This window comes from Mus caroli, unplaced genomic scaffold, assembly GCF_978045245.1.
Source record: "Mus caroli unplaced genomic scaffold, Mus_caroli_1 scaffold_12, whole genome shotgun sequence".
Taxonomy (NCBI): domain Eukaryota; kingdom Metazoa; phylum Chordata; class Mammalia; order Rodentia; family Muridae; genus Mus; species Mus caroli.
In genome coordinates, this window is record NW_028227267.1 from 14,760,177 (window position 1) to 14,776,781 (window position 16,605).

Sequence of the window (16,605 nt, forward strand, 5' to 3'; positions counted from 1 at the left end):
CCTGTCTGTGAAATCTGTTCCTCTACCTGGGCTGCCTTGTCTGACATCAGTAGGAAAGGATGTGCCTAGTCCTATAGGAACTTGATGTGCTAGGGAGGGGAGACTCCTGGGGAATGGAGGAGGGGATTGGGAGGGTGGCAGAGATAAGGATATAAAGTGAATGTAGGAAAATTGGGTAAAGCATTAATAAAGTTAGAAATAAAGACAAAATGCAGTAGTGAAAAGAAAAAGAGGAATGTATCAGAGTTTGATATGTGTAGAATATCAGTTTGATAGATGGAAAATACTATACAAATAGATGTAATGATGTTTCTACAAAATTATGACTGTTGCCAATGAAGGCACCTTAAAATTGGTTAAACTGATAAAATTTATGTTATGCATATGGTTGTGTATGTATTTTATCTTTGTGTGTATATGTACATGTGCATGCAGTGAGCACATGCCACAGGCTGCATGTGGTAGTCAGAGGACAGCCTTGGATGTTAGTCATTCATTATCATTCTGTGGTGTGTGTGTGTGTGTGTGTGTGTGTGTGTGTGTGTGCAGTTGTGTGTGCAGTTGTGTGCCATGATGGGTGTGTGAAAGTCAGAGACCAACTTGTAACAGTCAGTTTTCTCTGTCCACCATGTGGCTTTCTAGGACTGCACTCAGGTTAGCAAGCTTGGCAACGAGTGCTTTTACATGCTGAGCTAGTTCGCTAGCCCTAGACAGGCTCTCTCTGATGTATGAACTGTGAGTGGTGGGCCAGGTGGCCAGCAGGCTTTTAAGGATTCTCTTCATTCCACCTCCCATCTTAGCAAGGACTGACAGCATCTCGGTTTTACATGGCTTCTAGGGATTTAAACTGGGCTGTTCACAAGTACATAGCAAGCAGCTTACCCACTGAGCCATCTCCCTAAACCTTAGGTTACTTTTTTTGCACCATAATCTCAAGAAGTGTGTTAATGACAGGGAGAGCAATTGTGAGTCTTTTTGCTAGAGAGCACAGCTGTAGCATGTTTCCTTTCTGCTTCGGGGTCTGTGCTTTGTGCCCAGGAGCCACTGAGTCTAACCTTCCACCTGCAAGAAAATACCCAGCTTGCCACCTCCCAAAGTTAGAGTATACGTCTCAGTCCCTTCCCTGGCTGTCCTGAAACTTCATATGTTGAATAGGCTGGCCTCAAACTCACAGAGATCCAACTGTCTATGCTTCCTTAGGGCTGGGATTAAATCAGGCCCCACCATACCCAGCTAACTTTTAAAAACAACATTTACAGTTAAAGTCATGATCAAGAGAAAGGCATAAGGTCAAAGAGTGGTACATATTTAGCACTCAGGAGGTCAAGGCAGGAGGATAGTTAGTTTGGTGCCAACCTGAGCTATATACAGAGTTTAAGGACAGTCTGACATATGGAGCTTACATATTACAGTTGCCTGGTTTTTCTTTCAGTCTTCTAAGTTCCAAGTCTTGCTCACCTGCTTCCTCTGCCCCCTGTTAATTTAATTTTGAAGAAAGTGGATCATTTGTCTACTGTGATTTTGGTACCATCTTCTCTCTCTTTAAATGAGTATGGTTGTCTGTCCTCAACATTTCCTGTGAATCATTGATTGGATTGTTATAGTACTCTATTCTCTGATGCTTATAACCCATGTGTTTAATACTTTGCAATAGTCTTCTTTTGAGAGTGGAATACTCCCCACCCCCATATTTGAAGATGTTGATGATTCTAGACTTGAAGATGTTGGAAATGGCAGGAAATGGACAGAGTGATGTGGAATGTGTGTGTGTGCCTTTCATGTTGATGGCCAGCTGGGCACTCTGCGGCATAGCCAGACACCTTACTGTATTTAGGTGTAGTGGTGTTTTCAGAGTCATTTGAGAGTTACGGACATACCATGACACTTTTAAGTATTTGCTCATATCTCTAAAACTGTGCTTGTTGGCCATGGCCCAACATGATCATAATATGTTCACTTAAGTTGATATCTGGCTTATGTATTACTCGGTATTTAGTGCACGTTACCTAATTATCCCAGAAAGATCCTTTATGTGACTCAAGAATTAGGGTGCTAGATAAATGCCTCACGGTTAAGAGTACTTGCTGAGGGATCAGGTCTGGTACTCAGCAGTAATGTGCTGGCTCACGGCTTCCTGTAGCTGTAGTTGCAGGGCACCCAGCACCCTCTTCCAGCCTCACAACACTAAACACACACGTTACACATACATACATGCAGACAAACACTCATACACATAAATAAATCAATCTTTTTTAAAACCACTAATCCAACCAAGGATCATGGGTTATATTGAGTCTCCATGTATATTATATCTCACATGACTGGCATTCTTTTGAAGAGACCAGGGACATTGTTTAATAAAGAATTCTTCAATTTAAATTTGCGTTAATTGTTTCTCTTACTGGTAGATTCACCAAGAATGGCATGGCTGTCCTAAGCACTTTATGGAAACACTTGGAGGCACATGGTCTTAGTCCCATATTGGTTACAGAAAGCAATCCCATTGTGACTAGTAACAGCATAGCACTATAGACATGCTTTTAAGTACTTTCACAACATCCTATTGGTGGTGGAAGAAAGTGGATTGAAGAGGTGCTAAACACATCAATAAATGTGTTGCTCCTGATAGATAATTTTCAGTCCTCTATTTTTCTGAGAGAGTCATGGAGGGAAATGTGAGGTTGAGCACTGGGCCCTAGGGACACAGGCTTGGAGTGATTCAGAACTCCACTGGGACGAGTGCAAATTTCCCTAACCACTCACACCCTTAGGTTCCTAGGTAAAGTAGGGATAATGACACATACCTGCTTGGTGAGTAACTGAGGTGGTGGGAGGAGGGGCTTCCCTGCTGCCTAAGTACCATTGCTTGGCCAAGGCAGGACAGGGGCTTACAGGACAGAGTCAGCTCTTTACTTCTTACCATCACCACTCCCTGAATGTTGTTTTAGGCTTAACATTAGTTTAGCAGAACCAAACATCATAGGAAATTTTACCAACAAGTTAGATGTCATTATGAGATTTCTTTTGCTTTTTTCTTTCAAATATTTATTTATTATTCTATTGTTTATGCACACTAGAGGTCAAAAAATAATACTCGAGTCATTTTCCCTTTCTGTCTATTTGTGTGGGTTCTCAGGACGGAACTTGAGTTGTTCTGCTTGTGTAGCCACTTTACCCACCAAGATGGCTAGGTTGCTGCCAGCAACCCTCCACCCCCGCCCCAGAGAGCAAAGAAAGGAATTAAGAATTTCCAAATAAAGCTGGGTGTGGTGGCGCACGCCTTTAGTCCCAACACTGGGGAGGCAGAGGCAGGCGGACTTCTGAGTTGGAGGCCAGCCTGGTCTACAGAGTGAGCTCCAGGACAGCTAAGACTACACACAGAGAAGCCCTGTCTCAGAAAAGAATTTCCAAATAAAGTTAGGTTGTTTGGATTTGGTTTTGGTTTTCTTTTAAGGGAGCTATTGAGTGTGGTACTGTGTAGCACAGGCTAGCCTTGAAACTCAAGCTAACTTTGAAGCCAGTTCAGTCTTTCTGCCTCTGATTCTTTTTGTTTGTTTGTTTGTTTGTTTGTTTTGTTTTTCGAGACAGGTATAGCCCTGGCTGTCCTGAAACTCACTCTATAGGCCAGACTGGCCTCCATCTCAGAAATCCGCCTGCCTCTGCCCCATGAGTGCTGGGATTAAAGGCGTGCGCCATCACGCCCAGCTCTCTGCCTCTAATTCTTAAGTGGTAGGATTACAGGTGTGTGCCACCATGATCACCTTGGGCTTCTTGTTTTCAAAGTTCTTAAATACCACTTGTCATTAATAGATTTGTGTGGAATCAAATTGCTACTTAACCAGACCTCATTCTGACTAGAATTCATTTTACTTTAAGGGATTATTTTTTAAAAACCAAGACAAACAAACAAAAAAACCCAGTTTATATGTCATCTGAAAATAGTGAATCAAAATAATTCTGTGACCCATTTACATGCATTACTGTACAAGTTTCATTTCATACAAGTGACAATTTTTTAAAGTTAATTAGACTCGGCTACACTGAGGTTAGCAAAAAGTGCTTTGAATTATCAATAATTCAGCAGGGCAGACATTTCTGTATAATGCAGTGGTTTTATAGAGTATTGTGAGATAGTTATCCTTAAAATAAATGGTTTTGAGCATACATCAGCATGGTGGGGTTCACTTGAATGTGGCGTGAAGTGATAGCATCTCTGCTTCTATTATTGGGCAGTGTGCGGGACATCAGTCTTTCTGGCCATGAACTACTAGCAACCTTTGTCCTTTGTGTTACCTTTAGTTACAAATGGAAAATGAGCGTGAATGCTGGCTGATGGCCATGGCTCTCTTTCAGCTAAAAATCCATCTGGAAAGAAACATGGAGCTACAGATTTGGATTTATTTCATTTCGTGAATGATATGTGACATTTTGTAAATTATTTATCACTGTTAGGGTGGTGGCAGTGGCTTGAACATTGTTCTATCAAATGAAAGCAAGGATCCCATTAGTACAAAGACTGTGCTTTAGCTAGAATCTATCAGGGGAACGTTGTCACTTTAAAACCAGATTGTTCTTTTAATTGCTATTTAAAGGAACAAAAGTGTTCCCAAGGTACTGCAGCCGAGCAGTTGCAAGTAATGACTATGGATCCATAATTACGCAGTGCTGATTATCTGGCCTTTCAGAAACTGTGGCTGGAGTCACTGACCAATTTGTTGTAGCTTGTCCTCTTGGTTTCTCTGGTGCAGAATATTCCACACTGAGCCTTTTTAACAGAGCTACAAAAATCCATTTGTAAAGCTACCTCAGAAAGTGAAGCCTGTGCATATATTAATAGAACAAATTAGGCTGCAAATAAGGGCAGGATAATGAACACTCATATTGTAAGATGAAAGTCACAGTCATATTAATTGTTGTTTGTGAATGCTAGGTCATAAGATGAATTCTTGACTTTCATGGCATGTTGTTAAAGGGAACCAAGACATTTGTTGAATCATTATAACCATCCAAAATATTATCTTAAAGAAGTGGCTGATTTTTCTTTTTAACTGGCAGTTGGTTCTTTATTTATTCAACCAGTAAACATATTTTGAGAGCCTACTGTGAACCAGGCTACGTATTAGGCATTTGGGATTGAATGGTTGCCCAAACGAGGTTTATTCTGTGCTGCTGTCGACTTAGAGAATTAGATCTAACACAATCTTGTTTGTGATTTACATATAAAAACATTTGTGATTATGTTGAGTTTTCTTGCACTGAATTTTTGATTCATGACATTCCATATAAAGACTTCAGAGAAGAACTAGCAGACAACATGAGAGAAGGCTTGGAATGTGCAATAAAATTTTAGTTTTTATACAGTTTTGGCCGTTCAAGATAATGTAGATCTGTAGGCACAGTGAACTGCATTCATACGGTTGGAAATGTCTGCCCTGCTGGCAGTAATAATCAACAGAGGAGACACAGAATGTATGTAGATTTACACATTGTTAAAAGCAATTGCCATAGAGAGTTAAAGGGTGCCAGGGGGTAGACAAATGTTTTGTTGTTTCTTTTATAAAGTGTGAATGTCAGAGATGGAGGGTTTATCTCTTCTGTGTGCCCTGGTTTCCCTTTGAAGCCCTTGGTGCCAGAGAGGCCTTGTTAATAGTCTTTTGATCTTCTCAAGTCCGACAGAATTTTAGCTCCTGCTCGTTCTCTGTTCATGGGCTCTCTGAAGCACGCATTTCATGTCCGGTATTTAATAGGTGAATAATCACAACACTTGATAAAGCTGAGCTAAATAATCTCACTAATTAACTAGATGATATCCATAGTCTTTGTTGCTGAGTAGATGAACAGTTTATTGTACATACAGACTATGGGAACACTTGGGACCACAGATGAATCCCTAACCTTCCTTCTGAAGGCTCTGTGATAGTTGAAGGCCTTAGGATTCACTGAATTCATAAAAGTTACTCCTGGGTCTAATGACTACATTTAAATGTATTCAGATATGGCTTTGCTACCACATCATTTATGATGAATTTTATTAGAAAATGTTGATTTTTTTGATTGTTTAATTTATCAGGGTTTCCTTAAGAAATATGTAAGACGCTTTGAATTTAATAATTTGTTTTAAATTTTGAAAGGAAGGCTAACACTATGTTTTGGTTTTGTTTTTGTTTCTCTTTCTCATAGCCCCGTGCCGATCCCATTCCAATATGTAGCTTCTGTTTGGGGACGAAAGAGTCAAATCGTGAAAAGAAACCAGAAGAGCTCCTGTCTTGTGCAGACTGTGGCAGTAGTGGTGAGTTTGGTTTGTGCGTGTTCTACATTGGTGTCCACTGTCAGAGCTTCCTGCTCTCTCTCAGTCTGGAGCGAACCCTCCCAGGACATGCTGTTTAAAGACATCGTTTGTGATAGAATAGGTTTGAAATGTAAGAACATTATACAGGTCAAGGGTGAAGTATGAATGTATCAATACCAGCCTATGTTACATGTTTATATGATTCTGTTCAGTAGTATTTGTAACCAAGCTCCAGTGTTAGACTGCAGTGCATGCAGTAAGTAAAATCACAGGAGAGATTTTGTTTGTTTGACTGTTTCTTGAACTGTCTCTCCATGTAGCCCAGGCTGGCATCAAACTCCTTTTACTTGTCCCTGAGCCTTTTGAGATGCTCAGTATATTGCCTGGACCAAACTCTTAAATCCTGACCTCAGTCAGTCTCCTGCCTCACCTTCCCAAATCCAATCGTTGCCACGCCTAGCTCATAGCAAAGGATTTAAGCTAAACACAGTATATCCCTTCTGTTCTCCCCAGTCTCAGAGAGGACTCCAGTGAAGTCTGTATTGTTTCGGGTTACGACACCTACTGGTGAAATGTAGTAATTCAATCCAGCTCCATGTTAACTGAAGAAAAGGGACAGACCATGAGAGTCAAGGAGTGTGTCTTCTCTGCTCTTACCATTTGATTTTAAGATTATACCTCCAATTTTTTTCAGAGATATAAATGCAAATTGTGTTTATGTTTTTAAAGGTTTTCTTTTACTGGCTGTTCTTTTTGATTCGGCACATAAAAGTCACTCAGGTTACATGCACACACACATAGTTTCCTGCATATGAAATGGTAATACTAGGTCCCCCATGAATACTTCTGTTGTTGTTGTTGTTTTGTTGTTTTTCCCCCTTGAGGATCAAACTGAAGGCCTTATCCATGCTAAGCAAACACTACTGCTGAGTTACAGCCCCAGCTGTAAGGTTGTAAAAGTTAATCTTTCTGTGTTGGTGGTCTTCTGTTTTTCTCTCAGATACTGAAATATTTTTTCCCTCAAAATGTTAGTTTAAAACTCCTGGCTAACAGCTGGAGTTTTATTTCTGTGGTAAAGCGCTTGTCTAAGACCCTAGGTTCAATCCCAGCAAGCAGAAGGAAGGAAGAAAAACAGCCCTGCAGAACCTACAGCATGCTCTCACACACCACTGCCTTTCCTCCCAGTTAGACACCTAATCATTCCACAAGGTGCTGCCCTCATTAGTCATGAGGGTGCTTACCTCTACACTTAGAGGAACTAAACAGCCCAGTCCATAGTCTGCATGGGCTCCCATTCTTATGGTTTTCCACACTCTCGTGCTGTCCCACTTGATTGCTGTGAGTAACTTAAAATTTGTCACCACATAGGACAGCTGCTTGATGGTTGGATAGAGGAAATATGTCATACTGAGGAATGATTATGTTGTGAAATGGTTCTTAGTTGGTTATTCATAGGTTCAACTTGATAGGCCATTTGTGGTCAGCAGCCTCCAGGACCTGACTAGCTGGAAAGAGCCTTCATGATATGACATGTCAAGCACTGCCTAAAAGATGTCTTCTGCTGTCTTGGTGATGGGCTTTATGGATGCATTAGCATTCTCTCACTTGGCCATGGTATCCTGGGTAGTGACAGAAGAGCATAGAAACATTGTCTGTGTGCTCAGGTTAATTTATTTCAACCTATGAGTCCCCTGCTCCTCAGGGCAGGCAGTGCCTCGCTCATCAGTCTGCCTCTACTTGCCTTGTAGGTCTTTTCACAAGGCTCATTTCAAATGAATTATTTTTTTTGTGTCACTGCCTGATGAGTTCTGTGGTGTCCAGACATCTGGTGTTTATCTGTGAATTTTAAGCTGTATGTTAAAATGCCCTCTACCATCTTGTTTTAGTATCTATTCATGGGGCACGTAGACAGATTGCACAAGTGGGAAGAAAGATTCTCTTCATATATTCCTCACTGCTGATGACACACCCGGCCCTGCTGAGTTGCTGCGAATCTGGGATTTTATCATAACTCCAAGGCCTTCCTTATAGGGTATCAAGGTGTAATTCTACCCAGGTTGATCTTAGACTTTATAATACCATCAAGCTCCCCTAGTTTTCTCAGATTGAAGACCCAGCAGAGGGAGGTCTGGCCCCCTCTGCACAAAAGTGGCTGAAATGTCTTTTCTCTGAAGCTTCCCACTTCTCCATCCTTACTTCCCAGGGTTGTCCTTTCTGCCCTCAAAAGTACCCTTTCTTTTCCTAGCAAGTAGAGAAGGTTCAGGTTCTCTGTCCCTGGATCACATACATCTACCTCTGTTACTGGCAGAAATGCAAGCCTTGGGGCATAGTGTATCTGTAGAGCACAGCGGATGCCTGAAGGGGCCTCTCTGGCATCTAAAGTAGAGCAGTGCTGTGGCAGTTCCTTAGCCACCTGTGCGTGTATCAGCTTGGATTTGACTACTTCAAGGGCTGGGAGAAGATCCCAATTATGGAGTGCTGTGTAGACATGTACGCCCTCATTCTTTATTTCCTCTTAAAAATGAAGCATCAAGGGGCTGAAGAGATGGCTCAGGGGTTAAGGGCACTGACCACTCTCTTCCAGAGGACCTGGGTTCAATTCCTAGGACCCACATGGCAGTTTGTAACTGTCTGTAACTCCAGCTTCAGGATACAGTCACTTCAGGCAAAACACCAATGCACACAAAATAAAAATAAATCATATTTTTTTTAAAAAATGAAGCATCAAAGTAAAATGTGGTTAATCTTAGGAGGCATTGGGGTACATGTGGTTTCTAACACCATGGTTTTCATGAGGAAGACCATGATGGACCACATGCTTCTGCAGTGCCTTGTCAGGATGGGAACCATGCTGGCACAGTCCAGTCCTGCAGCTCCAGGGGAACTAAAGGTTGGTCCTCCAGGTAGCCTTGTAGAGCCTGCTGCCTTCCCATCCACAGAAGGACCCGCCGACTGCAGGGTAGAATCGGGACTGTTTGTAAGGATCAAAGGGATTCTGAACATAAGATATTTTTGTTAAAAAAGAAAAATGTCCATGAGTAATGTACAGCCAGAAGAAGGCAGTCCAGATGCAGCCATCAGGAAGATGATGATAATTCAATGTGCTTCCCATATGTGCTCGACGCTCTTAGTCACCTCTCTCTGAAGCCCCATTGCTGTGATGACGATTGTACTGCACTGAGCTTTCGCAGACGTGCGTGTAACTGTTTCCTTCTGCTTCCACATGAAGTGAGATCACTGGGCTTCCTCTGCTTTAAAGATGACTGTATAACAAATGATCAGAACTCTGTTTTTTCCTTGCTAAAAGTCCCATTTAAAGAAAAAAAAAACTGCTCAAGTGAAGGGCAGTAAAAATGTGAAGTGAGGTACAGAAAGCTGCCCGAATGTAGTGTCTCCAACCCCGTGCCCCACTCCCCTTCCTGCAACAGAAGTTTTCTTGCTCTGTAAAATGTAAGTCTGTCCCCTAGATCCACGGGGCTGGCATGAGGGTAGTAAAATGGTCAGCCACGTGACACATCCTGAGATTGTCCTAGCCACTCATAAATCTGGGAACTGAGACAGTCCTCAGTCAGGTCTGAGGAAATGCTGAGACTGGGGAGTGATTTTACTTGACTTTCATGGGTCGGCCTACTTTGAAATTAACACTGTTCTATTCTCCTTGCCTCATTAAGGCCAAATTATCTTTAATTAGCTTCACATAAGTATTAGATATTATGCCAAATGAAATTTTGTGTCTGCTGCTCAGATTGCCGGGTGGTTAAATCTTACTTACAGATGAGTTGTGTGCATGCGTGTTTTCAAATTAGCAAATCTAAGATAAGTGTACAGTTCAAAATTACAGCATCGCACTAAGTGGAAGCTCATTGAAACAGGAGGCAGAAGAGAGGCTGCTAAGGCGCAGCTGGGAGAGGGACAACCTCTCTGCAGAACATGAGCAGGATCTGTAGGTAGAAGGTCAGCCTCCCTCGGAGCCTGGGGAACCTACCCTGTGTCAATCCTGAGAAACACGTGCTGGGGGAGCTGGGAGGGAAAGGTGGCTGTATGTATGGTTGGGGGCGGGGCGGCAGTTAGCACTGGTTTCTTAGAGTTGTTATGTATGAATGCCTCAGGGAGCAGTTGGTTAGTCATCTAGTTTCACAGTGACTAGACACACATTGGATCATTGGGTTGGAAAGCAGAGGCCGTGACCAGAAGGAATTCCAAGAGGAGTACATAGAAATGCAAGGAATGAAAGCCTCACCTCAGAAGAGGAAGGGGAGCTCCGGCCCTCAAGAAGCCACAGTGTCACTGAGTCATCACAGTGAAAGGCAAGTCTATTTTGGACCATAGTTTGGAAGGTTTTAGTCAGTGGTCAGCTAGCTCCATTGCTCCATTGGCCCTGAAATAAGGCTGAACATCACAGCATCAGAAGCCTGTTTACCTGGTGATGGTGTCAAGATCAAGAACAATGCACAGTGTGGCCCCTGGACTTGGAGAACAGAGAATGCTATCCATTTGTTTGTTTGTTCATGACAGGCTTTCTCTCTGTAGACCAGGTTGGCCTTGAACTCAGAAGTCCACTTGTCTCTGCCTCCTGTGGACTGGGATTAAAAGTGTGTGCCACCACCACCTGGCTGAGAAGGGCCTCCTTAACCAAAGTGGGTCCATGGAATGGATCCAGGAGAGCAGGCTGAGGAAGGTGGAGTACACAGAAGTGGAGAAGAACTCCATGGACTTGGAGAGAGGAACCAGTCGATATCAGTGCAGAATGCAGAAGATTATGGTTTGGGGCAGAGTTAACAGGGGTCCAATTTAGATGGGTTTTGCAACCTGTATGGGAGAATTTAAATTTTTTCCTATGTCAATTTGGTAGCCACAGAAAAATTCCATGATCAGATTTTAAACTTACAAAGATAACTTAGGCTGCCATGGATTAATTGATGCAAAGTTCGGTGAAGATGAACTTCAGGTTATTATAACAGCAAATCTGTGTATGCAGAATGGAGATACTTAGATCTGTTAGTGTGCAGGCTTTGGGTTAGACATGCTATTTATTGGGAGACTAGGGTGGTGGATGCCTTCCTTCTCTTTCTGTAACTGAGTGCCACAGTGTAGCACTTGCTCCAAGGGCAGGAAGGGATCCCTTTGTTAAGATGTATGACTGGTGTTTTCCATAGCCTTTTAATTTGTGGCACTGAGGACTGAACTCAAGGCTTTGTGCATGGTGGACAAGCATTGTCGCAAGTAAGGTTTTGCTGTGTGTCCCAGGCTGGTCTTCTTGAGCATTCAGTTTCTTCTGTCTCTGCTTCTAGAGTGCATTAGTACTTGTCCTTCTGCTACATCACGAGACCTGAAAGGTTAGGAGTCATCTCACTTTCTACTATTTCTAATGCTAATTAAATGTCATTTGGAGAAGGAGTACTTACATACACTGAAAGCTAAGTAACCAGCCTGAGGAGCCGGACACCTGATTCTCTTCTCTGCCTTCTCTCCCACCTTCATTGGAATTCAGAACATGCTAGGTGGGAACTACATCCCCGGCCCTTGGTTATTTTTCTATTGATGCCACGAATTTAGTAGGTTAAGACACCATACTTTTTATTTTACAGCTGTAGGACAGAAGTGCAGTGTAGGACTCAGCAAATTACAGTCAAGGTGTCAGCAGGTTTGGGGCGCTGTTTGGATCCACTTCCTTGTCCATTGGTTGTAGTAGGATTTGCTCGCTTGTTTGCTGAGCCCTTCCTTACCTTGCTATCAGGTGAATCCCCTTCCCAGAGGGAATGAGCATCAGTGTTTGGCTTCCAGCTTTCCTTCCTCCATCTTCAGAATCTGCTGTGACAAGTGCAGACTGTTGCATGCTCCCAGTGTCTCTGCCTTTCTCCTCATGACGTCAGGCCCTCAGTCAGACCCATGCTTGTAGAGTTGCTTTGTCTACATGGCGTGAGAATTGGGGTATTGGATCAGCACTGTATTTACTATACATGGATTTTCTTCTCAAGGACTTCCAGGTTTGTGGCTCCTTTGGTACTTACCTAATTTTAAGCCACTCTTCTTTGGTTTTACTAGATAAAACTATTGTAAATTATAACTACTTGTGTGCTTAATGAATAAGTGAAAGAAGATTTAATATGGCTCTCAAAATCCAATACATTGCAAACCACAGTTATAAAACCATTTCCAGAAAGAAATCCTCATGAATTCTGTCAGCAGAGAGAGCGAGGATTTTAGAGAAATGACTTAAGTTTATGGCTCAGTAGGAGGTTAGGGATTATATTATCAATACCATTGATTTCTAGTAGCTCATTACTATCGATTGTACAGCAATACATCAAGACTGAGGTACAATCTTTTGTTTCATTTTTTAAAGTTAATGTGAGGAAAACAAATGGAAATGTCTTTCCACTGCGTGGCATCTTTTACAGAACCATAGAATTGTCAAGCTGGAAGAATCTATAAGTTTCCTTAAAGCTAAATAAAGGGAAGATTGCTTCCTAAAAAAGATGGGCTAAAGAGTTTGGAATTCGGTAGGGTAGCTTACATAGTAGTAGTCTCAGATGCTATTGCTTAAGGTGGAGGAAAGCATTAAGAGGAAAAATGTTCCTTGCTTTTGATTGAAAATGGCCAGAGTCTATTACTTTTGAAAATGCAAAATTATTTTTAAAAGTCTCTATTGTAGGATATCTGCAGGAATAAATAGTAAGCTCTAATATGATATGAATTACCTTAGTTACTGAAGACTAAGCTACAAAGCACAAAAGGAGAGTCTAAGGTAGAGAAATACTCAGTGCATGAAATTGAGGTCGTCTGTGCTGGTGATGTATGACTTACAGGGAGGAATAAAGGGGGAAGGAGTAAATGGTGTATTTTTAAGCTGATAAGATCCATTTTAAGGGAGGAATTTAAATTGCTCTTCTTTAAAAGTTGAGTTTTTAGTCCACTCAACATGGGGAGGGGGTGAGCTGATCAAAGTAGCTTCTAACCTCTCCCTTCCAACCATACTCTTCTAGCTAACAAGTGAACAGTGCTTGTTTGCAGTTTCTGAGGGTGGGGTATTGATGCCCTTTTTGTATAGAGACCCTTCTTCTCCCTTAGAAGAGACTGGAGGTCAACCGCACATGCCTGGGTGTCTCTCTCTCCAAGCCTGAAGCTGGAACCAGTTGGCAGCATTTGATTTTTTCAACATCTTCAATACAGATGTTTTGATTTTTTTTTTTAAAGAGTAGGAATTGTGTACTTTTATTAATGGTATTGATGATTGATATTGAATGTTCTTACTTCAAAAAGCCAACTCTCCTGGTGAGTGGAATTTTATGAAGCACCTGTTAAGCTTTAGGAAGGAGAACCTTTTTGGCAGGAACCCAAAATACATATTTAAACAATGAAGCTGCCAAAGTCAGGAAATTATAAAACAGTTTTGAAATTACAGAATCTGCTTTCTTTATTACCCCTCGGGCTTCCCTTTGCAGCTTGGTTATAAGTTCTCTCACATGGGATTTTCTAATGTTCTTGCTATTTAAAGACCAGATTTAAAAAAAAAAAAAAGAAAGAATAATCAAGTTTGGAGATCTCCTTGGGGTTGTGTGAAAAAGGGCCATTAGTTTTGAAATGGAGCTGCTTTCCAGAGCCTCAGCTCACACTGTCCCCTCACTCATGGAATTCTGGTCTTGTTCCTCTGGGGCTTTCTGCAAACTGGACGTGCAGAGTGTTGCTGGGGTAAAAAAAGAAAAAAAAAAAAAAGTGCCCAGGGTTGTGTGGAGCAACACAGTGTCCAAGCAGGCCGAGGGGACCTGCCGAGGGTGGCTTCCTAATGCCCTGTCTCACTTTCGCCTTCAGCTCCCAAATTCCATGCTTGTTCCCCTACTTTTAGAATTGAAACTCAGAAGCGGGGCGTGGTGGCGCACACCTTTAATCCCAGCACTCGGGAGGCAGAGGCAGGTGGATTTCTGAGTTCGAGGCCAGCCTGGTCTACAGAGTGAGTGTCAGGACAGCCAGGGCTATACAGAGAAACCCTGTCTCGAAAAATTAAAAAAAAAAAAAAAAAAAAAAGAATTGAAACTCAGTGACCCGGGCAGTGGGATGTTCTTCGTCTGTCCTAGGAGTAAATGTTCTTTGTGTACTATGTAATGAGTGAGTTCATCAACCCACTTGGAGTTGTAGCATTCCAAACAGTCTCAGCTCTTTGTTAAGGCGGGATCTTGCTTTGTACAGACCCCTGAATCATGTTATTACAGGTGTGCATCACCACCATACTGAGCTTGACCAGTTTCTTGTTTAGCCATCTTTTCTGTTATTTTATATGAGTTCACCACACAGAGGCCAGTTGTTTGGACCTGGTTACCAACATCCAGCACAGCATCCTCAATGGCTGTGGGCGCGTGGAGGCCAGGCCACTGCTGCTGCTGCTTCTACTGCTGCTACTTCCTCCTCCTCCTCCTCCTCCTCCTCCTCTTCCCCCCCCCCCCCCTCTCTCTCTGTCCTATAAGACTGATAGTTGAAACTGGGATAAAGTTCAGGGTTTATATCTCAGGGAAAGTCTCTACAGTCACTTCATATATGCAGGGAAAGAAGTCAGAGACAAAGAAGAGAAAGTAAGCCCGTACAGCTAAAGCCAGTTTTGTTCTTGAGTTCCTAAGGCTCACTGGTCGGCATCAGTGGCATCCATTGAATGAAGGCAATGAGAGTTCTATTAAACTAAGGCACTATTTATTGACAGAGTAATTGCTTTGTATTGCAGGACACCCATCCTGTCTGAAGTTTTGTCCTGAGTTAACCGCAAATGTGAAGGCCTTGAGGTGGCAGTGCATCGAGTGCAAGACGTGCAGCGCATGTCGAGTCCAGGGCAAAAATGCAGTGAGTACGCGCCTCACATCCCAGCGCCAGGGCGGTGATGGAGGGGGGCTCTTCCTCCAACACACTGTTGCAGTGTTTAAACATTGGTACTGGCGCACCACACTGGGAAACTATGGCTCCTTTATTACATCTCAGTTAACCTGGTAACTTGGGTGTTGATGTTCTTCAACTGGTCTTAGTCTCAACTAGTCTCTAATCTGTTGTATTACAGGATAATATGCTTTTTTGTGATTCCTGTGATAGAGGATTCCATATGGAGTGCTGTGACCCACCACTTTCCAGAATGCCAAAAGGTGAACTTTCCAACCATATTAAAAATGAGCTGGGAGTGCAGGTGCATGGTAGAGCACGTGCCTAGCTGTGTGAGGCCTGGTGGAATTCCCAGCACTGTGAAGCAAACAAGCAAAGTCCTTGCCTGCTAACCTGCTTGTGATGTCTGGAGATCCCACTCCCACCCCATGTTGTTGCAGGTTTCAATAGAAGAGTATTGTAAAGTCATTTGGTTAGGGTAACAACACAAAAATTCAGACCTTGGGAGGAAGAGGATTCTCTTGTCAGGAGTGTATAACCCTGTCTGTATTATCCAGTAAAGGAAGTGAATTGCATATTTATAAAATTCATGATGACAGTGATGACTTCAGAGTACTAAACCAGGAAGCCAGCAGGGTTTGGCTGTTGGTTGATGTTTAAATGCATGAACATGGGAATTCTCTGTATCTGGTGTAATATGGAGTTTTCTTCTCTGTTTATTTGTGTGAGTCAGCCATGTACCTGCCCTCATGTTTGCAATATGTTAAACATTTAAAAATGAGCTTGCCCTTTTATTAATAGTATGTATATATTGACATTGTAGAAGGTATAGAGAATACAAACATAAGAGAAATATAAAGGCGGGTGAGGGGACAAACAGTTACCAATAGGTTCCTGCTTCTACACGCCCTTTTCAAGGGACCGTTCTGCAAATGTGTGTGTAACCTTGAGTTTTCCTCAATAAGAGATGGTAAGCATCCTCATATCATTGCTCGCCCTCCTAAACATGATTTTACACAAGTCATGTTGAGCACCATAACACGGAGCAGGGCTTCCAGAACTGCTTGTGGGCCATGAATAAGCTTTGTTGGCACGATACTTTTCAATTTTACCTTGAGTTGTCTCAATGGGGCATGCATGCTTTGATTTGTCACCCTGTCACTGCTCCCTATTGTCACGTGTTCTAATTTGCTTTAGTCACATGCAGTCGAGGTGCTTCCTGAAGGTATTTGATTTTGCAGCCTCATGTATAAATGAACCATAATTGATTTAATTAACCAATTCTCTACAGTAGATACTTCAAGTGTTTCCCTTACACCTGAAGATAAATCCGTAGAGAGGAATTCTTTCTCTAATTAGAGGCCACTTACTTGCAAGGCTGTCAGTTTTTATACTGACCACCAGTGTATGAGGAATTATCCTCATGACAAAGCTAATAGAGCCACTGAGCCAAAGAC

General features: G+C 42.3%; 1 protein-coding gene across 8 annotated transcripts in view; it reads left to right on the forward strand.

Annotated features, from left to right (window-relative positions):
• Positions 1–16,605, forward strand: part of Kat6b (lysine acetyltransferase 6B) — a 174,027-nt gene that overhangs the window by 106,778 nt on the left and 50,644 nt on the right. For all 8 annotated transcript variants that reach the window (XM_085828410.1, XM_085828408.1, XM_085828413.1 and 5 more), the window contains exons 3-5: positions 6,181–6,289; positions 15,003–15,118; positions 15,330–15,411. In XM_085828410.1, the coding sequence (XP_085684536.1) occupies positions 6,181–6,289; positions 15,003–15,118; positions 15,330–15,411 (307 nt within the window). The remainder of the gene's footprint in view (positions 1–6,180; positions 6,290–15,002; positions 15,119–15,329; positions 15,412–16,605) is intronic.